The sequence below is a fragment of the Microcaecilia unicolor genome, chromosome 8, assembly GCF_901765095.1.
Source record: "Microcaecilia unicolor chromosome 8, aMicUni1.1, whole genome shotgun sequence".
NCBI classification, from domain to species: domain Eukaryota; kingdom Metazoa; phylum Chordata; class Amphibia; order Gymnophiona; family Siphonopidae; genus Microcaecilia; species Microcaecilia unicolor.
This window is the reverse complement of record NC_044038.1, coordinates 233,416,794-233,442,760: the sequence shown is the minus strand read 5'-3', so window position 1 is coordinate 233,442,760 and position 25,967 is coordinate 233,416,794. Positions and strand designations below refer to the sequence as shown.

General features: G+C 46.7%; 1 protein-coding gene across 1 annotated transcript in view; it reads left to right on the top strand.

Annotated features, from left to right (window-relative positions):
- The window catches only part of SRC (SRC proto-oncogene, non-receptor tyrosine kinase), a 69,706-nt gene that overhangs the window by 12,301 nt on the left and 31,438 nt on the right, over window positions 1-25,967 (top strand). Inside the window, exons 2-4 of the mRNA XM_030213646.1 lie at window positions 496-543; window positions 15,529-15,771; window positions 17,003-17,102. Coding sequence (XP_030069506.1) covers window positions 15,537-15,771; window positions 17,003-17,102 — 335 coding nt within the window. The 5' untranslated portion in view covers window positions 496-543; window positions 15,529-15,536. The remainder of the gene's footprint in view (window positions 1-495; window positions 544-15,528; window positions 15,772-17,002; window positions 17,103-25,967) is intronic.

Genomic DNA, 25,967 nt, shown 5'->3' with positions numbered 1-25,967 from the left:
ATTTTTATTTATTTATTGCATTTGTACCCCACATTATCCCACCTCAATGTGGCTTACAGAGTGTTGTTATGATGCAGTCATTACATGATCTTAAATACAGTCGATAATAAGCTGAAGGTAGGTGATTTAGGTGCTAGGTAAGGTGTTGTGAGAGGTGTTTTTTGATTATCGCTGAAAAACGATACCGCCCAGCTCAAATCTGCACAAATCTGATGCATTTGGCCGGCACAAACCGTAGTATCGGAAAAAAGATGGACGCCCATTTTTTTCCCCAAAATACGGTTTGCCCCGCCCCTTCACGTACCCGTTTTGTTCGCGTTAGATTATGCCCCTCACTGCATCCTAGTACAAGAGCAGAGAACAGGAGGAGAGAGAAGTTGATAGGGGGTTAAGACGTATGGCTTTGATGAGAGCCGAAATAGGTGATTTTTGTCTCTCTGTTGGCGTGGAGTGCTTACCTGCCCCTTCATTGTCATGTCCTTCTGTTTATTACAGAAATCCTGAGGAAGGAGCTGAAATTCTACTAGAGACCAAGTCATTGTGGTAGGACTATTAAAAGTTATTTTTAATATTTTGTTGATAGCAGAGCTTAAAAAATAAGGAAGGTAACCTGCTTGTTTTCGCTATGAAATATGAAAACCTTAAACCCTGACCTGCAATACTACTACTACTACTACTACTTAACATTTCTAGAGCGCTACTAGGGTTACGCAGCGCTGTACAGTTTAACAAAGAAGGACAGTCCCTGCTCGAAGGAGCTTACAATCTAAAGGATGAAATGTCAAGTTGGGGCAGTCAAGATTTCCTGAATAGAGGTGATAATGGTTAAAACTTCACTGTGGCATGAAAGAGGGAAAAGACTTTTAAAGTCAAGACTGGAGGCAGTTCTGTTCCGGTTTATTCCGTTTTCCAGCAGAGCTCATCAGAGGTGGGAAGAAACCATCCATTCACTTTTGCAATAGAGAGGTTTGGGGTGATAGACTTGTGGAGCTTATCAAAACTCATGGAGCTCAACAATAAGGTCCTGGGAAACGTCTTACAAAGCACTTTTGTGGTAATTGATCACTTGGCTTCAACATCACCTCCCAGCTTCTTGGCTCTAATTTGCTCTTTCCTTTTTCTCTAGCATCCAGGTGGCATGTATGACCTCTCCTTCATTGCCCCGCTAGTTAGGACCCTTAGACCAGTTCTGCTCCAGTTGGTGTTATGAGTAAATGCAATCCTTGTCCATCGCTATGGCTACAATACAGTAGCAGGTTGTTCACTCACAACCTATGTACTAAAGAGTCTCCCAGTTCGGTCCATGGGACATATGCTTAATACACAGGGCCTTAAAAAGTCCCCCCCCCTCCTCTCCCATTTCCTCTCCACTCTCATCTCTCCCTACATTCCTCCCCGTGAACTCCGCTCACTGGACAAATCTCTCTTGTCGTCCCCCTTCTCCTCCACTGCTAACTCCAGACTTCGTTCCTTTTCCATCGCAGCACCTTATGCCTAGAATAGACTTCCTGAGCCTGTATGTCTAGCTCCATCTCTACCTGTCTTCAAATCTAAGCTGAAAACCCACCTTTTCACCACTGCTTTTGGCTCCTAGCTACTACTCAATTGCCCTCCCCTTGTTCCTTTCTCACCCAGTACTTCCCTCGCCCTTAATTATCTTGTCTGTATTTTTAGATTGTAAGCTCTATTGAGCAGGGTCTGTCTCTCAGGTGTTCAGCGCTGCGTGCGTCTGGTAGCGCTATACAAATGCTAATAATAATAATAATAATTTCATGCTATTGTACAGACCCAATATCTTTTTCCTTTGCTTTTTTTTGGGGGGGGAGGGGGGGGGGAGAGGTATAAGTTTCAGCTTGATTTGATGGTTCACCTACCAGATGAATTGTAAATGTCCTGGACTGAACTTTGATACTATGACTTATCTCTTCAACAAGGCATACCACAATGATCCATAATAAGAACTATAACGCATCACCACTTATTTGATGTTCTGAATGTTTTCTTTTTATAACTGACTGCGCAATACTATTTTGTCATCCGTGTTCTTTATGTTATACCAATTGTAACTTTTATTCGGAAATGGCGAATGCCGTGACGGAACATTGTAAGCCACATTGAGCCTGCAAATGGGTGGGAAAATGTGAGATACAAATGCAACAAATAAATAAATGACTCTGGATGCACAGCTGGATGGGGTTATCCGAATGCAAATGCTTCACAAACTGCATGGTTTTTGCAAAGGTTTGGAGGCCAGGAGCCTGGTGACTCAGAAATTACAGCTGCACAGCCCCCTGCAGGTGAGGGGGGGGGGGGGGGGGATCTGGCAAGCAGGATGCTGGAGACAAACTACAACAGTAGATTTCTCCTAGTTTATATGCTGAATTTAGTGCCTGCCTTTGCAAGATGCTGCTCCTCATTTTGCTACTCAAAATCAGTTTGTTACATTTTCTAGAGACGCCTTTAAATTAAAATCAGTTAAACAGTTCACATCCTCATTACCGTATAAGTTTGCTACATGCCAGACAGTGGCGTACCAAGGTGGGGGCGGTCCACCCCGGGTGCACGACGCTGGGGGGGGGGGGGGGGGGTGCCGCACGCCGGTCAGCTTCGTTCGTTTCCATGCTCCCTCTGCCCCGGAACAGGAAGTAACCTGTTCCGGGGCAGAGGGAGCATGGAAACGAACAAAGCTGACAGGCGTGTAGCAGCCCCCCAGCGGCGTGCACCCGGGGGAGGGGGTTCTTTCGCCGGGGTGGGGGGGTGTCCTTTCGCTGGGGGGGGGGGGGGGTCACGCTGCACCCAGGAGGCGGGGCGCATCGGCGATCCGCCCCGGGTGTTAGCCCCCCTAGGAACGCCACTGATGCCAGAATACCTTGCTCCATCTTTAAGGTCATGTCAGCACAATGTAAAATTCAGAAAAAGGTTGAAAATGTTTCTTTTTCAAAGGTTCTAATCTGATATAGTTATATTGTCATGATTTAGATTTCGGGTTTTTTTTTGCTTGCTTTGTTGTATTGAAATGCCCAGATTTTAATTGTAATCTGCCCTGAACTGTCCAGGTAGGGGCGGATTAGAAAACCCAAAATAGCATAACTTTAACAACAAGGCACCATGTAGCCAGCGGCGATGGAAGTGGACTGAGGAAGAGTGCTTAAATCTGGCAGGGGCAAGCTTGGGAAAAGGCCAATACCTTGCAGTGAATTTCATCAGGGCTGACTAGTATGATTACAAGGGTCTTATGGATCTTTTTTTGAACTGCTACTACTTATCACTTCTATAGCGCTACAAGGCATACGCAGCGCTGTGCACCGTACATGAAAAGACAGTCCCTGCACAAAGGGCTCACAATCTAAAAATGGAATCTTGCTAGAGGAATAGCAACATTCCACGTAGAATCTCAAATAGTAGCAACAGAATCTCCAATAGTAGCAACATTCCATGTAGAATCTCAAATAGTAGCAACAGAATCTCCAATAGTAGCAACATTCCATGTAGAATCTCAAATAGTAGCAACAGAATCTCCAATAGTAGCAACATTCCATGTAGAATCTCAAATAGTAGCAACAGAATCTCCAATAGTAGCAACATTCCATGTAGAATCTCAAATAGTAGCAACAGAATCTCCAATAGTAGCAACATTCCATGTAGAATCTCAAATAGTAGCAACATTCCAGAATCTCCAATAGTAGCAACATTCCATGTAGAATCTCCAATAGTAGCAACATTCCATGTAGAATCTCAAATAGTAGCAACAGAATCTCCAATAGTAGCAACATTCCATGTAGAATCTCAAATAGTAGCAACATTCCAGAATCTCAAATAGTAACAACATCCCATGTTCCACTGCACTAACCACGAGGCTACTCCTCCACTAGCAACATTTCATGTAGAAGCCTGCCCTTGCAGATCAGCAATGCGGCCGCGCAGGCTTCTGTTTCTGTGAGTCTGCGCGGCCGCGTTGCTGATCTGCAAGGGCAGGCTTCTACATTACTACTACTTATCACTTCTATAGCGCTACAAGGCATACGCAGCACTGTACACCATACATGAAAAGATAGTCCCTGCTCAAAGAGCTTACAATCTAAATAGGACAGGCAAACAGACAGACAGAACAACTAAGAGGTAAGGGAATTAAAGAGGTGGTGATAAAAGGGTACAGGGCAAGTGAGTAGTGGTTAGGAGTCAAAAGCAGCGTTAAAGAGGTGGGCTTTTAGCCTGGAATTTGAAAACGGCCAAAGACGGGACTAGACGTACAGGCTCGGGAAGTCTATACCAGGCGTGAGGTGCAGCGAGATAAAAGGAACGGAGTCTGGAATTAGCAGTAGAGGAGAAGGGGACAGACAAGAGAGATTTATCCACAGAACGGAGTACCCGAGGGGGGGCGTAGGGAGAGACAAGAGAGGAGAGAACTGATCTCCGTTGTGTGGAAACGTGTAGGCTGTGACTGCTGGCAGGTCCAGGTCCACAGAAAACGAGAGTTGACTCTTCCAGCAGCACTGAAATGTAGTCTGAGAGGTTTGAGGATGATCAGAAGTCAAGTCTCCTTCAATTGAAAGGAAGTTCTGGAATGAGGGGCATAGGATGAAGGGAAACGGGGATAAACTCTGGACTAATATAAGGAAATAACGTCTTTATGGAACGGCTTCCCAGTGGAGGTGGTTGAGAACACTATATATCTGACTTCAAGAAAGCATGGGACAAGCAAATAGGATCTCTAAGGGAGAGGAAGGGATAATAGATGGTTTGGTTGGGCCCCTCCCCACCCGAAGTCGCCGGGCCCCCTCCACCCGCTGCTGGGCCCTCCGAGCTAACCTGAAGCGCCTTCACGTTCGCATCGCAGCAAGCAGCAGCATCAGCAGGGCAGACCTCTCCTTCCTTCCGTGCCACGCCCTCGTGGACTTTACATCAGGCGAGGGCGGGATACGGAAGGAAGGAGTGGCCTGCCCTGCTGCTGCTTGCGAACGTGAAGGCGCTTCAGGGTAGTTCCGGGAGCTACGGAGGGCGGGCCGGACTGCAGCGGCACCTGCCCCCCCTGTCCCCCCCTCTCGGCGGCCCTGGTCAGTACTGGCTCTGCTGGAGAGGAGACCTACATTTACCCTATAGTGAGAAAGGGCAGATCTTCTTATCTATAATGGCTTGGAGAAACCTGTGGTGGCATTTCTTTGACTGAGACGTAGCTCCAAACATTTACATTACTGGCAGCGGCAACCCTGTGGAACATAATGGTGCATCTTGGCATAACATATCGAGCTGTGTACATAAAGTTAGGTTGTCAGTAAAAAAAAAAAAAAAAAAAGTTGGCAATACTTCTGAAGGAGCAGAAATCTAGCTAATGACTCAGTTCCAAGTCTGTCACTGAGCTTTCCAGCCCGGGGTTGCCAACGCCTAAGAAACATTAGTCAGAGGTTTTTTTTTTAAATTTTACTGACTGCCAGAAAAGAACGTCTCTTGGACAATAGTGAACGAAGGGGGAGGAGGCCTTCAGATGATAGAAGAAGGTCCTTCCAAATGATGGAAGATTAAATGCATCTCTATTCCCATTTAAAGTGGCTTTATTGGCAAAAAAAGGCCTTGGGTTTTTGATGGACTGGGCCCAATGAATCTTGTTACTCGCCACATACTAAGCAGGAGAAAAGTGATGGCGGAAGCTTCTGGGTGTAGGTCAGAGAAAGGAGGCTGTGTGTGAATGTTGGTTGCAAGGGCCATGTCGGAAGTAGGGGCAAGGTGAGTCTTGTGGTCTAGAGATCTCATTTGAGTGGAGGAGCTAGAGCTGCAAATCCTTTAGGCTAAGACACATCGCTTTTGGCTCTTCCCCCAAACCAGAGATTCTGGGAAGAATGATGTCCAAGGTGACACCAGCCCGTACATTAATGTGTTCTAAAGATTTCTGTGGTCCTCATGAACAGGTCTATTTTTCACCAGCTTTTTGGCCAAACCTGATTGGTTCTAGTGTACTTTGCACATCGAGAACTTGGGAAAAACCCATCTTGCAGAGCTACATTACGGGGCCTTCTTTATCTTCTGAAATGGTCATTGTACAGCCTGGAAGCCTTGAACTATGCAAGAAAATGTGGTTTTATTTAAAAATGGTCTTTTTTTTCCCCCCCTAAAAGGCACATCAGAGTACTAAATGCCCTATTCTCCTACTCGGGATTTACGTTCTGGATCACAGCATTTCCTGATAATACTTCTCTTCGTTTGGTCCCTCTGACTGATTTGAGGAGATCCATGTTTTCTGTTGCTGGACCAATCCTTTGGAACTCAGTTCCTCTTCCTTTTACGCCACCTAGGATCCCATTCAGAGTTTAAGGCGGCACTGAAAACTTATTTTGCCAGACATATGGAATTTTGCCGTAATTTTTGGGGGGCCCTGTGTTTCCCGTGGTCCCCTTCCTACTTTGTCCTGTTTTCTTGCACCAGACTATGAAGATGTGGTTGTGTCCCTCAGCCTGTTGGAATATTTTCTCCATTTCTTCTCCTTCCAATGATCATTGGAGTTCCTTTCTTGATTTCTCATATTAATATTTATATTGTTATATTAATTTTATTGTACATTGCTATGATGGTACTCCCTTAGTGGTATAGAGTAAAGCAACTTGACCTTGACCTAGAGTGCTTGTACATAGCTCGAACTTTGTAATAATATAGGGATCACTATAAAATATAGCTTATTACAGTATATGAACATTTTTAACGTAGCCTCCCTATGTGGTTCTCCTGTTTCTTCTCTTCAATGTTTAATCCCTTAAGTTATAATTTGTAAACCGCTTGAGAAGCTGGAACTGGGTTCGATTCCCACTGCATCTCCTTGTGACTCTGGGCAAGTCACTTAATCCTCTATTGCCCCAGGTACAAAATAAATACCTGTATATAATATGTAAATGCTTTAATTGTAACCAAAGCAGTGGCGTACCAAGGGCGGGGCGGTGGGGGCGGTCCGCCCTGGGTACACACCGCTGGAGGGGTGCAGAGAGCAGCCGTGCACCTGTCGGCTCCGCTGGCTCCCTGCTCCCTCTGCCCAGGAACAGGAAGTAACTTGCTCCCAGCAGCCAAGAATGCACCCGGGGGGGGGGGGGGGGAGGGTTGATGCACTGCGGGGGGGGGGGGGGGTGTCATTGCACCAGGGGGGAGAGTGTCATGCAGCACCCGGGGGGGGGGGTGCGCGTATCGGCAATCCGCCCCGGGTGGCAGCCGACCTAGGATTGTCACTGAACCAAAGAAAGGAGGTATATCCCCTTTTCCTTTTAGATGAATGAGTTACAGAACACCGTGTTACCCATTTAGGTGCCCTCAGTTTCGTCAGATCTATGGTTGATATAAGTGTAGTCGCCTAGTTTTTCAGGTGAGCCGATACCGGGTTACACTGGTATTCTGTAACGAAATCTGTTGTATAGAACAGACTCTCACCACGCTGCGTCTAACGGGGGTTGCAGACATAGAATTACTAAGCACCTTTTCAATATTAGGCCAGTACACTTTAGAAATAATTCCGTTTTTCGAAAGGGTAGTTTTAATTTGTCACTAGGAGATCTGAAGGTTAAATAGTCATTACTGTCTTGTTAAAATTTCCCTGTTAACAGCCAAATATCAAATCTATTTTTAGCTGAAATATTCTAAAACTGATCAGGTCTTGAGAAGGAGGTGTGATGGTTCTTAATAATCCGACATCATTTCTGTGGGCTACACAACCACTTTTAATATACTTATTATTTATTTAGATTTTTGCTCACACCTTTTTCAGTAGTAGCTCAAGATGAGTTACATTCTGGTAGTCTGGATATTTCTCTGTCCCAGGAGGGCTCACAATCTAAGTTTGTACGTGAGGCAATGGAGGGTTAAGTGACTTGCCCAAGATCACAAGGAGCAACAGTGGGATTTGAACTGGTCACCTCTGGATTGCAAGACTGGTGCTCTAACCACTAGGCCACTCCTCCACTCAGCAACATTCGCTGGCAAATCACCAATAATAGCAACATTCCATTTAGAATCTCCAATAGTAGCAACAGAATCTCAAATAGTAGCAACGTTTGATGTTCCACTGCACTAACCACTCCTCCACTAGCAACATTCTGTGTAGAATTTCAAATAGTAGCAACATTCCATGTAGAATCTCAGATAATATCAACATTCCATATAGAATCTCAAATAGTAGCAACAGAATCTCAAATAATTTATTTGGATTTTGCTCACACCTTTTTCAGTAGTGGTTCAAGGTGAGTTCCATTTCTCTGTCCCAGGAGGGCTCACAATCTAAGTTTGTACCTGAGGCAATGGAGGGTTAAGTGACTTGCCCAAGATCACAAGGAGCAGCAGTGGGATTTGAACCGACCACCTCTGGATTGCATGACCGGTGTTCTAATCACTAGGCCACTCCTCCACTGGCAACATTCCATCTAGAATCTCAAATAGTAGCAACATTCCAGAATCTCAAAAAGTGGCAACATTCCATGTAGAATCTTCAATAGTAGCAACATTCCATATATTTATTTGGATTTTGCTCACACCTTTTTCAGTAGTAGCTCAAGGTGAGTTACATTCAGGTAGTCTGGATATTTCTCTGTCCCAGGAGGGCTCACAATCTAAGTTTGTACCTGAGGCAATGGAGGGTTAAGTGACTTGCCCAAGATCAGAAGGAGCAGCAGTGGGATTTGAACCAGCCACCTCTGGATTGCAAGAATGATGCTCTAACCACTAGGCCACTCCTCCACGCCAACATAGGGGTCCTTTTACTAAATGGTAAGCATTAGCCCCCTTTACTGCAGCTTGAAAGGCTGCACCCGGACAACACGCCCTAAAAAAAGTTTTTCACGGAGGGAGTGTGTCTGAGGGTAGAGAGTAAGGGGTCCGGGGTCCTTTCACTAAGGTGCCCTGAAAAATGGCCTGTGGCAGTGTAGGCGCGTGTTTTGGGCTCGTGCAGATCCATTTTTCAGCGCACCTGCAAAAACGCCTTTAAAAATTTTTTTTGCCGAAAATGGACGTGCGACAAAATCCAAATTGTTGCGTGGCCATTTTGGGTTTCAGATCTTACTGCCAGCCATTGACCTAGCAGTAAAGTCTCACGCGGTAACTGGGCGGTAATGACCTCTGCGTGTCAAATGTCACTTGGCACACATCCGATATAAGCGTCTGAAAATAAAAAATTATTTTTCGTTGTGGATGCGTGCCAAAAATGAAATTGCCGCAAAAGCCACGTGGTAGCCGGGTGGTAACTCCATTTTGGCGCATGTTGGGGGCACGTAGACGCTTACACGGCTTAGTAAAAGGGCCCCTATGTATTTCTGTGCTCATTTAGTTACTGTTTCAGCAATGCCAACATGTTGACTGATTTCCCCTACAAGGGAAGTTGTGGTAAGGGCTCACATGATCATGATCCTTCTACCCAGTGATGCGTTCACTGGGTAAATCTCTCTTATCTGCACCCTTCTCCTCCACCGCTAATTCCAGACTCCGTTCCTTTTATCTTGCTGCACCATATGCCTGGAATAGACTTCCTGAGCCGGTACGTCAAGCTCCATCTCTGGCCGTCTTCAAATCTAAGCTAAAAGCCCACCTTTTTGATGCTGCTTTTAACTCCTAACCCTTATTCACTTGTTCAGAACCCTTATTTTATCATCCTCACTTTAATATTCCCTTTTCTCTTGTTTGTCCTGTTTGTCTGTCCTAATTAGATTGTAAGCTCTGTCGAGCAGGGACTGTTTCTTCATGTTCAAGTGTACAGCGCTGTGTACATCTAGTAGCGCTATAGAAATGATAAGTAGTAGTAGTAGTCTTTGGGATTCCGGAATCTTGCTATTATTTGGGTTCCAGAATCTTGCTACTCTTTGGGATTCCGGAATCTTGCTACCCTTTGTCCTTATCCCTTATTTGTCCTGTTTCTCTGTCCTAATTAGATTGTAAGCTCTGTGGAGCAGGGACTGTCTCTTCATGTTCAAGTGTACAGCGCTGCGTACGTCTAGTAGCGCTATAGAAATAAGTAGTAGCAGTAGTTTAATGGCCATTTTCCAGCTGCGGAAAGAAATAGCCTTAGTGCACAGGAAAGACCTGTGTAAGGGCACATCAAGGACGTTTTTTTTTCCCCCTGTCCCTTTTGTAAAAGGACCCCACCACGATGTGCTTACGTTGGAGTTTCTGGAAGCTGGTCTGTGGCTCTGCCCATAAGGGGTAGGGGAAGTCCAGCATCTCAGCTGCCTGCCATGACTTTTCTGTGCCAGCCTAGCAGTCATGCTCATGCCTGTGTTAGTAAACAAAAGTTCCCTGAAGGGTGACTGGTGACTAGGAGTCTTGTGAGTGGACCGTATGACTCGTGAGCATGAACTGAGAGACAAGTGCAGTGGATCTCAGAGAAGCAGGGCTGAGGGTGACCCCAGAGGCGGATGCAAGAGCAATTTTAAAAGTGTGTTGGGGACTAAAACACAAACAACCCCTCAAAATCCTTTCCCAAGCTTCTTTCTTCCGATAGTTGAGTATTCACTGGCAGGAGTCGTGATGATACTTTAAAGGATAAAAAGGAGGAGGCTGCTGTACAGTAAAACCCGAAACCATGTAATTATTCCCAATACCAGGGGCATAGCCAGACATCCAATTTTGGGTGGGCCTGGGCCCAAGATGGGTGGGCAGAAGAACCCCACCCCGTCCCACAGGTAATTTGGTCTCTCCTCTCGCCTGCATGCCATATGGTCTCTCAAACATCCCCCTCTCTCGCATATCTTTTAAATAGCAGATTTTCACCGGCAGCAACTAATGTACACTGCTCATGTTGGCCCCACAGCCTTCCCACTGATGCAACTTCCTGTTTCCGCAGAGGCAGGAATAAGGTTGTGGGGCTGGAGTGAACGGTATGTATCAGTCGCTGCTTGCTGCAGGCGAAGATCTACTATTTACAAGGTATGCAGAAGGGACAGATGTTGGGAGTTTTCAGCTGGTGGGATTTGGGAATCCCTGCCAGCCACATCATAGGTGTGCTGCTTCTGGGTGGGCCCACCTTTGGCTACGCCACTGCCCAATACATACAGTAAGAAGGATATGAAACCATTGAGACACTGTCCATAAAAAAAAAAAAAAAGTAAAGTTAGTTGCAAAAAGTATTATGATGCCGAGCATATTAGCAATTCTTCTGCTGTGCTTTTTCGGGTGTCTGTTCCACTTCCCTGCCGAATGGGCACTGCGCCGGAAGAAGAGGACCTCACTGGTTGATCTGCAAGGCTTCATTCTGTTTCTGTGAGTCTGACGTCCTGCACGTACAACGTGCAAGGCGTCAGACTCAGAAACAGAACGAAGGAAGATGAGGACCTCAGCTGGCGGGGGTTGGGGTCCCCCGCCAGCAAAGGTAGCAGATGGCGACGGCGGGTTGGCAGCAGGAGGGGGGGTCGAGAGGGTCGTCGGCAGGGGGATCCAGGGCCAAATGTACGTGGGCCCATGCCCCCGTGGCCCCACGTAGCTACGCCCCTGCTCAAGAAGCTCCCGGCTACACTAGGCAACAGGAGCAGGGCACAAAAAACTTCCTTGTCTGATTCAACAGGTCTTACACGCAATAGCCGAAAAATTCTTTATTTTCAATAGTACTGCTATATTGCTGCGATGTTGCTCTATTCAAAAAAAAAAATGTACTTAGCTTGTGTGGTTCTTCCTCTCCCTTCCTTTCCCAAAAGTCAGACCGTGACCTGCGGTGGCCAGCATTTCGTTCGCCTGCTTCAGGGTCTACCTTGCAAAAATATCAATGGAGCTCTGTCCGTTTCTTCACATGTGTTAATGTTCCATTACTTTGTGAGCACGAAATATAAATATCCTTTGTCTCTGGTAACTTGGTATATATGTCCACTACTAAAGCCAGGATCACTTCTACCTATACAATATCGCATATGTTGCTGTCATTCATAAATGTGTGTTTACAGAGTACCCTCAGATCTACCCACTCTCTTAAGCAGACAAAAGTACTGCTGACTGGTGGTATAGCACTTCTTTCATCGGGTTACTCTTTTAAGGTTTTTTTGTTTCCAAGACCACAAAAGTGTTATTAACATAGTATCTTTCACGATACTTTGTAGTGTTTCAACCTTCACCAAGAATCATTAAATGTAACAAGAATAGCATAGTTATTCCAATCACAATACACTTACCTTTCTTTGTGTTGCCTCGCTGAAAATGAGGACAAAAATGTAAATGTCCAACCGCCTTCTCCCATAGCCACCGAGAGGGGGGGGCAGGGGGGACAAAATTCCCCGGGCCTGGCGCTGCAGTCCCACCCGCCCTCCGTCGTCGACCGTCTGCCCCCTGCATTGAAATCGCAGTCTCACCTCCGTGAAAGCATCGCTGCAGGCAGCAGAACGCCTCCCTTCGGCCCTCCTTCCCTCGTGTCCCGCCCTCACGGAAGTTACGTCAGACGAGGGCAGGACACAGAGAGGGAGGCGTTCTGCTGCCTGCAGCGCTGCTTTCACAGAGGTGATACTGCGATTTCAATGCAGGGGGCCCGGCCCGGTGGCGGACGGAGGGGGGGAGCGGCAGCGACCTCGGGGGTGGGGGGGTGGAATGAGGGGGGAGCGGTGGAGATCTCGGGGGGGTGGAGGGGGAGCGGCTTCAGTGACCTCGGGGCGGTGAGGGCGGCAGGGGTGGGGCCCCGGAGGTGGCCTTGCCCCGGGCATGGCCCAGTCTCTCGGTGACCTGCCTTCTCCTAAGTTATTCCTGTTCTGACCGGTTAGTCTGCAGTAATGTAGATGTGCTGTTACAGAGGTCCTTTTACGAAGTTGTGTCAAAGGGAGCCTGTGCTGGCATCGGTGCGTGTTTTTGATGCTCGCCGAGGCCCCTTTTTACCGCAGAAGGTAAAAGGCAGGTGGGTTAAGTGACTTGCCTAGAGCCACAGGGAGTAGGGGTTGAACTCGCGTCTCTCTGGTTCACAGCCCTGGTACCCAAACCACTAGGCTTCTCCTCCACAGCATGTGTTCAGTATAGAAAACGGCTATTATAAAGTAGTGAGGGCGAATGTATGTGAATAATTGTCATCCAAGAAAAGCACTCATAGTTTTACAGTCGGTACATGGGCATTTAGGCAGAGCTGGGATGGAATTGCGAGGCGCACACATGCAATCTGATCTTATCTGACTGAAGCTACAAAGTAGTAAATTTTATTACAAATCGGAGAAAAGATTTTTTTAACTTGGCGTGTAATTAAACTCTGGAATTCGTTGCCAGAGAATGTGGTAAAGGCGGTTAGCTTAGCGGGGTTTAAAAACGGTCTGGCTGGCTTCCTAAAGGAAAAGTCCCTAGACCTATTAAATTGACTTGAGAAAATCCACTGCTTATTTCTGGGATAAGCAACATAAAATGTGTTGAGCTTTTCTGGGATCTTACCAGGTATTTGCGACCTGGATTGGCCACTGTTGGAAACAGGATGCTGGGCTTGATGGACTTTTGGTCTGTCCCAGTGTGGCAATACCTATGTACTTATGTAATGGGGTCCTATCTATGACTTTTCAGCAGCTATCCAAATAGCGCCACTGAACATTCTCACAGATCTCTCCGGATAGTGCAGGGGTGTAGTGAGGTTGCAGTTTGGGTGTTCACTTAACTCATAAAGCATAGGGGGACAAACTTAGAGGCCTCAATGTATAAACTTTGGAAGAAAGGCGGGAGAGGGGGAGATAAAAGAAACATTTAAATACCTCCGTAGTATAAATGCATAGGAAGTGGGCCTATTTCAGTTGTAAGGAAACTGTGGAATGAGGGGCATAAGATAAAGATGAAAGGGGATAGACTCAGGAGTAATCTATGGAAATAATTCTTTATGGGAAGGGTGGTGGATGCATGGAACGGTTTCTTGGTGGAGGTGGTGGATACAAAGACTATCTGAATTTGAGAGAGCTTGGGATGAGCACAGAGGATCTCTAAGGGAGAGGAAAGAGTGGAGGAGTGGCCTAGTGGTTAGGGTGGTGGACTTTGGTCCTGGGGAACTGAGGAACTGAGTTCGATTCCCACCTCAGGCACAGGCAGCTCCTTGTGACTCTGGGCAAGTCACTTAACCCTCCATTGCCCCATGTAAGCCGCATTGAGCCTGCCATGAGTGGGAAAGCGCAGGATACAAATGTAACAAAAATAAAATAGATACTATTGGAGATTCTACATGGAATGTTGCTACTATTGGAGATTCTACATGGAATGTTGCTATTCCATGTAGAAGCCTGCGCGGCCTGCCGACTTCTACATGGAATGTTGCTAGTGGAATAGCAACATTCCATGTAGAATCTCAAATAGTAGCAACAGTGGAGGAGTGGCCTAGTGGTTAGGGTGGTGGACTTTGGTCCTGAGGAACTGAGTTTGATTCCCACTTGAGGCACAGGCAGCTCCTTGTGACTCTGGGCAAGTCACTTAACCCTCCGTGGCCCCATTGAGCCTGCCATGAGTGGGAAAGCGCGGGGTACAAATGTAACAAAAATAAAATAGATACTATTGGAGATTCTACATGGAATGTTGCTACTATTTGAGATTCTACATGGAATGTTGCTATTCCACTAGCAGCATTCCATGTAGAAGGCTGCGCAGGCTTCTGTTTCTGTGAGTCAGACTCACAGAAGCAGAAGCCTGCGCGGCCTGCCGACTTCTACATGGAATGTTGCTAGTGGAATAGCAACATTCCATGTAGAATCTCAAATAGTAGCAACAGTGGAGGAGTGGCCTAGTGGTTAGGGGGGTGGACTTTGGTCCTGAGGAACTGAGTTCAATTCCCACTTGAGGCACAGGCAGCTCTTTGTGACTCTGGGCAAGTCACTTAACCCTCCATTGCCCCACGTAAGCCGCATTGAGCCTGCCATGAGTGGGAAAGCGCGGGGTACAAATGTAACAAAACAAAACAAAAAACAGGATAGTAGGGAGAATGGATAGCATCTGCCATCATGTTCAGCCACTTTTTGAATAACTATGCTGATAAATTTAGAACAGCAAAAACGCCATCCTCGTCCATGCAGCTAGTGTTGGTCTCCAGTTAATACATATATTCATCACTGCTTCTTCTTCAGATGGTGCTGAATGTCCAGCCAGCTGTAAAAAAAACCAAACAAATGCTGACCACAGCATTTGAATATCAACCCGGTGTTTTTATAAAATATTTTCATATACACACACAAAGTAGTTGCAGGTGTATCTTTGTGAGAGCATTTGTACACTGCTGGAGATCGTTCTGGGAATCTGTTTTATAAAGCTTCATTAAAAAAAAAAAATAATATAAAAAAGGTGCAATTTTGGAAAATGTTATAGATCCCCCCTCCCCCCCCCAGTTATGTATGTGGTGTCTGTGGTTCCCTTTCCACTTCCTAATAAAACAGAGTAAGTCCCAGCAAACCTGAAAAGGAAGTGAAAGGAATCCTTTGAAAAATTCCCCGTGTTCTTATTGGAGGATGTAGTTAGACGGGGTTTTTATTTGTGGGGAAATCCTGAGTTGCCCTTCTCTGAGCTGAGCATCCCACGACTCCCTGGTTATGGGTCTGTTAAACGTGGGAGGAGGCAGATGCACTGATTTGTGGTTGTCCTCGTGTGCTTTTGCAGCTTAAACCATGGGGACCAACAAGAGCAAACCTAAAGACCCAGGCCAGCAAATCCAGAACGTGGATATAGCAGAGAACTCTCATCATCCTTTCACAGCGTGTCAGACGCCCAACAAAGCCATGTTGCTCGACAACCACCATCCCTCCAACCCTGCCTTTGGAGTCGCGGCCGACCTTACCCCATTTGGAGGGGTTAACTCATCTGAAGTGATCACGTCTCCCCAGCGCTTGGGACCGCTGTCTGGTAAGAGTGCTAGCTACATTTTTAAAAACGTTTTGAGTTGTTTATGTAATTTTTTGGATTTGTTTTGTGTGTGTGTGTGTGTTCATTGTTCCCTTGCTGGTTTGTTGTCTTTATTGGTTGTTTTTTTTACCTATGAAAAGAAGGATCACCGCTTAGCAGAATAAACCAGTGCCATGGCTAGGTGGGGCCTGGGCCCCCCCCCCAAATTCGCTCTGGGCCCCTGGTTGGTTCGCGGGGGTCCCCAACCCCCACCAGCTGAAGACTTCATCCAGTTCTGGTCTTCAGTAGCGCCGCCGCATTGTCTGCCCTGCTCTCTCTTCCCCTCCTGCCTGCTTAAATTGCTTTGGATATCAGCCCCTTATGCTCCAAAATTTGGCTGAAAATAGGGCACAGATTTAGGAACCTAATTTAGGAGCATAAATTTAGGAGCTGAGCTCAATTTCTGTATAAAGTAGAGAAGATAACAACAGCTTAAAGCTTCACATTACAAGTAGGGGTATAGCCAGACTTCGGTGGGAGAGGGGTTCAGAGCCTGAGGTGAGGGGGCACATTTTAGCCCCCCCCCCCCCGGCACCACCAACCCTCACGACCCCCCCCTCCCGCCACCAACCCGCCGTCGCTGTCGTCTACCTTTGCTGGCAGGGGACCCCAACCCCCTGTTTCTGTGAGGACGTCAGACTAGAACGAAGCCTTGCGTGGGATTGGGAAGAAGAGGACCTCGGCTCGGCTGGCGGGGGTTGGGGTCCCCTGCCAGCAAAGGTAGGCGATGGCGGGTTGGCGGCGGGAGGGGGGCTCGAGAGGGTCGTTGGCAGGGGGTTCCAGGGACAAATCTATGGGGGCCCAGGCCCCCGTGGCCCCATACTGGCTACGCCACTGATTACAAGGGGTGTTGTACCTGAAATGTATTTCCTACTTAATCGAGGGAGTCCTCTTAAGTGCTACAGCTTAGGGGCAATACCCATACATCCAGCCCTAAATGTGGGCCTAAATCTTATAGTCTAACCATATAAATGTGTTTATATATAAAGTGTGTATATAGAGCTATATCAATGATAGACATCTCTGAGAGGTTGCTTTCTAGGTTCGGGAAAAAGTGCACTTCAATCTGCCAGACCTGGCATCCTGCTCACTGTTTTAGCTTTTTGCAGTTTAGCACTGATTGAAAATACCTTACTGCTTTTCCCCTAATTCCGACTCCTGATGTTGTTGTTGTTGTCTGTCTGGCCTGCAGGTGGTGTTACTACTTTTGTAGCCCTGTATGACTATGAATCCAGGACAAAAACGGACCTGTCCTTCAAGAAAGGAGAGCGCCTGCAGATTGTCAACAACACGTGGGTATCTGTGTTTGAATATCACTGGAGGGTCTAATGCTGGTGAGGGGAGAGCCAAAGCCCCTTGCACCGTTGTCAGCATAGGAGCCGACTCTGTGGGTGCTTGAGCACCACCAATATTGAGAAAATTCCTTGTATGTGTCCAGGGAGGGGTTCTTTCCATTGGGCTTAGCACCCCCAATAATTTTGAAAAGTTGGCTCTGAAAGAGTCCGCATGACGACTTCCCTATGAGGAAAAGCTAAAGCGGCTAGGGCTCTTCAGCTTGGAGAAAAGGTGGCTGAGGGGAGATATGATAGAGGTATATAAAATAATGAGTGGAGTTGAATGGGTAGATGTGAAGCGTCTGTTTACGCTTTCCAAAAATACTAGGACTAGGGGGCATGTGATGAAGCTACAATGTAGTAAATTTAAAACGAATTGGAGAAAATGTTTCTTCACTCAACGTGTAATTAAACTCTGGAATTCGTTGCCAGAGAATGTGGTAAAGGCGGTTAGCTTAGCGGAGTTTAAAAAAGGTTTGGACGGCTTCCTAAAGGAAAAGTCCATAGACCGTTATTAAATGGACTTGGGGAAAATCCACTATTTCTGGGATAAGCAGTATAAAATATTTTGTACATTTTTGGGATCTGGCCGGGTATTTGTGACCTGGATTGGCCACTGTTGGAAACAGGATGCTGGGCTCGATGGACCTTTGGTCTTTCCCAGTATGGCAATACGTATGTACTTATGACTGCATAAGCATCCAGGATGGTCTCAACTCTTCCAAATTTTATGAACGTGAGAAAGGAGAGGGGTTTCTTCCAGATGAGGCATGCAGAGAGGCTTATATGTATTGTGATCTAGCTTGCTCTTCCCAGTCGTGTGTGAATGACTCTCACTTGTCAAGTCACCGAATTGTTCTGTTTTATTCTCAATACCTGCATCACCGTAACACATTTTTTTGATCCCTGTCTGCTTGGCTTAGATTTTTTTTGTTGTTGTTGAATTATTTGCTGTAATTTGAAAAAATTAAAATGTGTGCTAGAGAAATCTTGCACTAGAGAATTTGCTGGATAGTGCAGAGCTGTGGACGCCTAGCACTGGGGCAACTGGACAGATAGCGTGGATTATGCTGTTCTTAAGTCTCTTATGGTGCATCACATGAAGCCTAGAATTTTTCTGACCCATAAAATTCATCTCAAAACAAAGGCGAAAATGTGTTTGCGTGTGGCAGCAGGAATCTAGATGGTCTGTAGCTTAAAGTTAGTGTCCTAGGAAGGGAGGATGAACCATGGTAAATACAGCTGTCTCCCCTGCATGTCATGTATGAGGGCTGGTGTTAGGGGGGTGCAAATAGGGCAATTGCCCTGGGCCCCAAGCTTGCCTGAAGTTGGAGAAGGCACAGCCTGCCAGTGGGCTTTGAAGGCCTCTTCTTTAATTCCTGCCCTGGGTCCCAGCATGTCTAAACACCAGCCCTGCATGATACAAGGAAAGACTGCTGGATGGTCACTTTACCATCTTCCTCTGTGTTCATTCTGCGTGCAGAGGGCTCTTTTCCTAAGTTAAACAGGGGCTCAAGAGTAAATGCAGAACTGTCTCGCATTAGACATTTTGGGGGTAATTTTATAAGTATTTTTTTTGCCTGTTTAAAACCTGCTTTGTACGTCCATGGACTGAGAACAAGCGAAGCCAGGGTCAAATCTTGGGCAAGTCACATTGAAGACAATTCTATATAAGATGCTTATGCGCGTGCTTGCCCAAAGCGCCATTCTGTAAGCTCACGTGTAAGTAGCATAGCACACAATTGGAAAGGGGATGTACATGTGGGAGGAGCATGGGCGGGGTACGGGAATGTCACTCATCAATGCATGCATCTGATAGAATACTATCAGATGCACACATTAATTGATTGACAGATCTAAGCGTACCCTCCTATGCCTGATATTGACTTGGCATAAGCCTTCTTTTTGGGACAACAATGTGAGTTTGCGTTAATGTCTGAAACGGCATCAGGGCACCAAAAAGGAGTAACTCAGCTTTGAACTATTACTGAAAAGGTACGAGCTAAATCGAAACATGAGTCAGTGTAAGGTACCAGTCATCACTTTCAATTGAACTAGGAGAAATCTTTAGTCTCTACTGCTTTTTCTTGCCTTTTTTTAAGAATGAGAAGAACTTTCTCCATTTTCTCCTTTTCAGTATTACTGAATTTTCAGTTTCGACCATCAGATGTCTCGGATCCTCTTTTAGTTTCCATAATGTCGCTGTCTGTGGGGTGTTTAGGGATCTTGGGTTTACTCGCTGTTGAACCGCTGCTCGTCTCTGCAAATGACAAAGTGAGGAGGAAGAAAGCTTACTTGAACTTTTGTGAAACTGGACTTTTTACATGTTTTTAATAACTTTTTTTTTTCCTAACCAGTGTTGGATGCTAAAAGTAGAAATGTTTTCTAAGGCAGGGATGTATGTCTGATTTTTGGCACCATGTCTTCAGGGCATTCACATTTATAAAGCAGTTCCTTTTTTTGTTTTAAGGAAGCTGGGGTGTCTGCTTGACATAGTTATATTTAACAAACAAAAAACTTAGGTATATTTCCGTATTGAAGATGGTATGTTTCTGTGCTGCCTGTTTAATGAAAGCCCTGTGTATCTCTCTCTCTCTTTCTCTCACTGTTTCTTCCTCTGTGGCATGCTCACATTTAGGAGAAAAGTGGACGTCAGGTTTGTATGCTAAGATTTATTTATTTTATTTAAACTCTTAACAGGGCAGTTTGTGTGATGCTCCTGTGATGGCATTTCTGCCAGGTTAAAACCGAACAGCTCAACGTTCAGCCTGTGCACGCATTTTAGACCCTGATAATCCGCACCGGGCTGTACCCAGATACCAGCTGTAAATACCTGGGTATAATGCAGGTGCCAGCAGTTTCCAAGTACCAGCAAAATTCAGACTGGCACTCATATGACCACCCTGAAATAGTTTGGCCAGTCTCATTGCTGCCCTGACTTTATCCAGATACCTGGTTAGCAGACTGAATATTGCCGCCAACTGGATAACTATCGGCTCCGCCCAGGCTGCGCTCCACAGATCACTCTGGCACTGCCCATGCCACTGAAAATCTGGGCATGACCCTTTGAACCAGTGGCGTAGCTAGGTGGAGCCACGGGGACCTGGACCCCCCTCCCCCAAAATTTGCTCTGGCCCCTGGTTGCCTGGCGGGGGTCCCCAACCCCCGCCAGCTGAAGACTTCATCCAGCACTGGTCTGCGGCAACACTGCCGCATTGCCTGCCCTTCTCTCTCTTCCCCTCATGTCATGCAATGCTCCTTTTAGTGAAATTGAGCATGCTGGACGTGAGGGGAAGAGAGAGCAGGGCAGGCAATGCAGCAGCGCCGGAGACCAGCGCTGGACGAAGTCTTCAGCTGGCAGGGGTTGAGGACCCCCGCCAGCCAAGATGTTTACAGTGGTGTCAGTGGGCAGTGAGGCGGTGCGGGGCAGTGACGAAAATGTGCCCCCTCCCACCTTAAGGTCTGGCTATGCTCCTGCTTTGAACGTAACTGGTAGGAGCCACTTCTACCCAGATAAGACCCACTGGATATTAGATGTTGGCTCTGGAAGCCTCATCTGCAGAGACTGTGCACCCAGGAAATTAGGACTCCAAACCTACAGCGCACAGACTGTTCTGGTAGCGCCGGAGGAAACACTGCAGTACTTCATTGGAAGCTCCTGGTGAAGATCTGTTGGGTTGTAAGCTTGATCTAGAGACTGTCTGAAGAAACTGCCACAAAACCCATAATTACACCTAACCCTCCTTCATTGCTCCAGGTACAAAACTTAGATTGTGAGCCAACTAGGGGCAGAGAAAGTACCTGTGTATAATATATGTAAAGTGCGTTGGTTGTACCCACAGAAAGGGAGTATATCAAATCCATGACCCTTTACCCTTCACAGTGGCGTAGGATGGGGGGGGGGGGGGGGGTGTCGGCTCCGCTGGTTCCCTGCCCTCTGCCCCGGAACAGGTTACTTCCTGTTCCGGGGCAGAGAGACCAGGGACCAAAATATAGAACAGGAAAAGTTCTCTACGATGACGAATCACAGAAGGCAAAAGTAGAGACTAATAGACGATTCACCACTGGAGATGTGAGTCCAACAGTCTTTATTATATCAGAGATAACGACCCGACACAGGCCGTGTTTCGACGCTAAAAAGCGTCTGCATCAGGGGTCAATAAATACACTACAAATCAAAACATATAACATATACAGTGGGGGAAATAAGTATTTGATCCCTTGCTGATTTTGTAAGTTTGCCCACTGACAAAGACATGAGCAGCCCATAATTGAAGGGTAGGTTATTGGTAACAGTGAGAGATAGCACATCACAAATTAAATCCGGAAAATCACATTGTGGAAAGTATATGAATTTATTTGCATTCTGCAGAGGGAAATGGTATTAATCCCTCTGGCAAACAAGACCTAATACTTGGTGGCAAAACCCTTGTTGGCAAGCACAGCGGTCAGACGTCTTCTGTAGTTGATGATGAGGTTTGCACACATGTCAGGAGGAATTTTGGTCCACTCCTCTTTGCAGATCATCTCTAAATCATTAAGAGTTCTGGGCTGTCGCTTGGCAACTCGCATCTTCAGCTCCCTCCATAAGTTTTCAATGGGATTAAGGTCTGGTGACTGGCTAGGCCACTCCATGACCCTAATGTGCTTCTTCCTGAGCCACTCCTTTGTTGCCTTGGCTGTATGTTTTGGGTCATTGTCGTGCTGGAAGACCCAGCCACGACCCATTTTTAAGGCCCTGGCGGAGGGAAGGAGGTTGTCACTCAGAATTGTACGGTACATGGCCCCATCCATTCTCCCATTGATGCGGTGAAGTAGTCCTGTGCCCTTAGCAGAGAAACACCCCCAAAACATAACATTTCCGCCTCCATGCTTGACAGTGGGGACGGTGTTCTTTGGGTCATAGGCAGCATTTCTCTTCCTCCAAACACGGCGAGTTGAGTTCATGCCAAAGAGCTCAATTTTGTCTCATCTGACCACAGCACCTTCTCCCAATCACTCTCGGCATCATCCAGGTGTTCACTGGCAAACTTCAGACGGGCCGTCACATGTGCCTTCCGGAGCAGGGGGACCTTGCGGGCACTGCAGGATTGCAATCCGTTATGTCGTAATGTGTTACCAATGGTTTTCGTGGTGACAGTGGTCCCAGCTGCCTTGAGATCATTGACAAGTTCCCCCCTTGTAGTTGTAGGCTGATTTCTAACCTTCCTCATGATCAAGGATACCCCACGAGGTGAGATTTTGCGTGGAGCCCCAGATCTTTGTCGATTGACAGTCATTTTGTACTTCTTCCATTTTCTTACTATGGCACCAACAGTTGTCTCCTTCTCGCCCAGCGTCTTACTGATGGTTTTGTAGCCCATTCCAGCCTTGTGCAGGTGTATGATCTTGTCCCTGACATCCTTAGACAGCTCCTTGCTCTTGGCCATTTTGTAGAGGTTAGAGTCTGACTGATTCACTGAGTCTGTGGACAGGTGTCTTTCATACAGGTGACCATTGCCGACAGCTGTCTGTCATGCAGGTAACGAGTTGATTTGGAGCATCTACCTGGTCTGTAGGGGCCAGATCTCTTACTGGTTGGTGGGGGATCAAATACTTATTTCCCTCTGCAGAATGCAAATAAATTCATATACTTTCCACAATGTGATTTTCCGGATTTAATTTGTGATGTGCTATCTCTCACTGTTACCAATAACCTACCCTTCAATTATGGGCTGCTCATGTCTTTGTCAGTGGGCAAACTTACAAAATCAGCAAGGGATCAAATACTTATTTCCCCCACTGTAAATAATGCCAATAAAAACATATATGCATATCCATATAGAGATACGAAAATTCAATAGACACTGATTTTCTGATCAGAGGTCAATATGCTCAAATATGCTTAATAACCATTAAAACAGCATACATATATTCAAAAGATTTAAAAAGTTTTTGGCTTCTGCTAATATAAATCAAAAAATATGTGTCGGGTCGTTATCTCTGATATAATAAAGACTGTTGGACTCGCGTCTCCAGTGGTGAATCGTCTATTAGTCTCTACTTTTGCCTTCAGAGAGAGCAGGGAACCAGCGGAGCCGACGCAGCTCCCAGCGACGTGCACTCGGGGGTGGATCGGCCCTCTCGCCCGCCCCTCGCTTCCTAATTCAATGTAAGAATGCACTCCGGCAGGGGGAGGGTGCCGAGGGGGGGGGGGGGCGCCATGCTGCACCCGGGGTGGTGCGCAGCGGTGACCCGCCCCGGGTGTCAGCCGCCCTCGCTACTGTACTGACCCTTCATCTGTACCACTTCAAAATCCAAGCATTACGGTGTCCTCTTAACCTATGTAATGGCTCTAGAGTCCAAGCTCTCCAGCGCCTGACTACACATTGAATCAAAACTCTGCTTAAGGGACTCTGCCAGTCCTTCCGTACCCACAATTCCAGGTGGTTTTTGCAAGAGGAACACTGTGGAGTATTTCCTTTTCAAAAAAACACTCTTAACTGTAGACAGGTAACTAAATATTTGCCAACCTGTTGGGAATAGCCCTCGGTATGTACAAATGTTATTTTCAAAAACTGGGCTTCAGTTGGTCGTAATCATGGTTTAGGACCAGGCACCCAGCTGAAAGCTTCAAACCCCTTCCTGAACCCCCTGAGGCATGGAGGAAGGAGTTTGAGAGCCTGTGGATTGCTACTGTGGGTTATGGGAAAAATATATATATATTTAAATTAACCAATTGGGGGTCAGTTCTTCAAACAAAGTGCTTGAGCAACCCAGAAGTTTTGAATGAAACATTTCCTGAATTTAGGCACCTTAAGAAAAAGGGGACAGGATTTGATATTCCACCTCTCTGTGGTTACATTCACAGCAGTTTACATCTTATATACAGGTATTTATTTTATCCCTGGGGCAATGGAAGGTTATGTCATTTGCCCAGAGTCACAAGGAGCTACAGTGGGAATTGAACCCATTGCCCCAGGTTCTCAAGCCACCTCAATAACCATTAGGCTACTACTCCAGTCAAGGCAGGTAGCTAGTGGAGGAGTGGCCTAGTGGTTAGAGCACCAGTCTTGCAATCCAGAGGTGGCTGGTTCAAATCCCGCTGCTGCTCCTTGTGATCCTGGGCAACTCACTTAACCCTCCATTGCCTCAGGTACAAACTTAGATTGTGAGCCCTCCTGAGACAGAGAAATATCCAGAGTACCTGAATGGAACTCACCTTGAGCTACTACTGAAAAAAGTGTGAGCAAATTCCAAATACATTATTTGAGATTCTGTTGCTACTATTTGAGATTCTATATGGAATGTTGATATTATCTGAGATTCTACATGGAATGTTGCTACTATTTGAGATTCTACATGGAATGCTGCTAGAGTGGAGGAGTGGCCTAGTGGTTAGAGCACCAGTTTTGCAATCCAGAGGTGACCAGTTCAAATGCCACTGCTGCTCCTTGTGATCCATTGCCTCAGGTACAAACTTAGATTGTGAGCCCTCCTGGGACAGAGAAATATCCAGAGTACCTGAATGTAACTCACCTTGAGCTACTACTGAAAAAGGTGTGAGCAAAATGTAAATAAATAAATTAGTTCTAACTGCCTAATTTCCCCCTCCCCCAAACATCCTAGCTGCCCACTGTTTCATAATGTAAATCTTACAGCTTAAGAAAATTGATTCCCTGTGTCTTTTTGAGGATATATGTAGTACTATATTTTGTCATCGTACATCCTCTGAGAACATTTGAGCTGTCGGTTATATGAATCTTTAAAACTACACTTTGGACCTGACACTTTGAACCTGTTATTCAGCCACGGTCACTGAGTTAACTAGACTGAGTTGTCTAATTCACTTTAAGCCCGCTATTTAACCTGGTAGAGTTGTCTTGGTAACGCCTCCTGAAGCCTGCGGTTGGAGGTCCACGTGTCGGTTGATATATGCACATGTTTTTAAGGGCTATGCATTTATGTGAAATGAGATATCCTAGGTCATTTCATATGTAGTAACATAGTAGATGACGGCAGAAAGACCTGCATGGTCCATCCAGTCTGCCCAACAAGATAAACTCACATGTGCTACTTTTGTGTGTATACCTTACCTTGATTTGTACCTGTCTTTCAGGGCACAGACTGTGCAAGTCTGCCCAGCACTATCCCCGCCTCCCAACCACCAGCTCTGCCTCCCACCACCGGCTCTGGCACAGACCATATAAGTCTGCCCAGCACTATCCCGCCCCCCCTACCACCAGCCCCGCCTCCCAACCACCGGCTCTGGCACAGACTGTATAAGTCTGCCCAGCACTATCCCCGCTTCCCAACCACCAGCCCCGCCTCCCAACCACCGGCTCTGGCACAGACTGTATAAGTCTGCCCAGCACTATCCCCGCCTCCCAACCACCAGCCCCGCCTCCCAACCACCGGCTCTGGCACAGACTGTATAAGTCTGCCCAGCACTATGCCCGCCTCCCAACCACCAGCCCCGCCTCCCACCACTGGCTCTGGCACAGACCGTAAAAGTCTGCCAAGCACTATCCCGCCCCCCTACCACCAGCCCCGCCTCCCAACCACCGGCTCTGGCACAGACCGTATAAGTTTGCCCAGCACCATCTCCACCTCCCAACCACCAGCCCCGCCTCCCAACCACCGGCTCTGGCACAGACCGTATAAGTTTGCCCAGCACCATCTCCACCTCCCAACCACCAGTCCCGCCTCCCACCACTGGCTCTGGCACCCAATCTCGGCTAAGCTCCTGAGGATCCATTCCTTCTGAACAGGATTCCTTTATGTTTATCCCACGCATGTTTGAATTCCGTTACTGTTTTCGTTTCCACCAAAGAGAAACAAGCA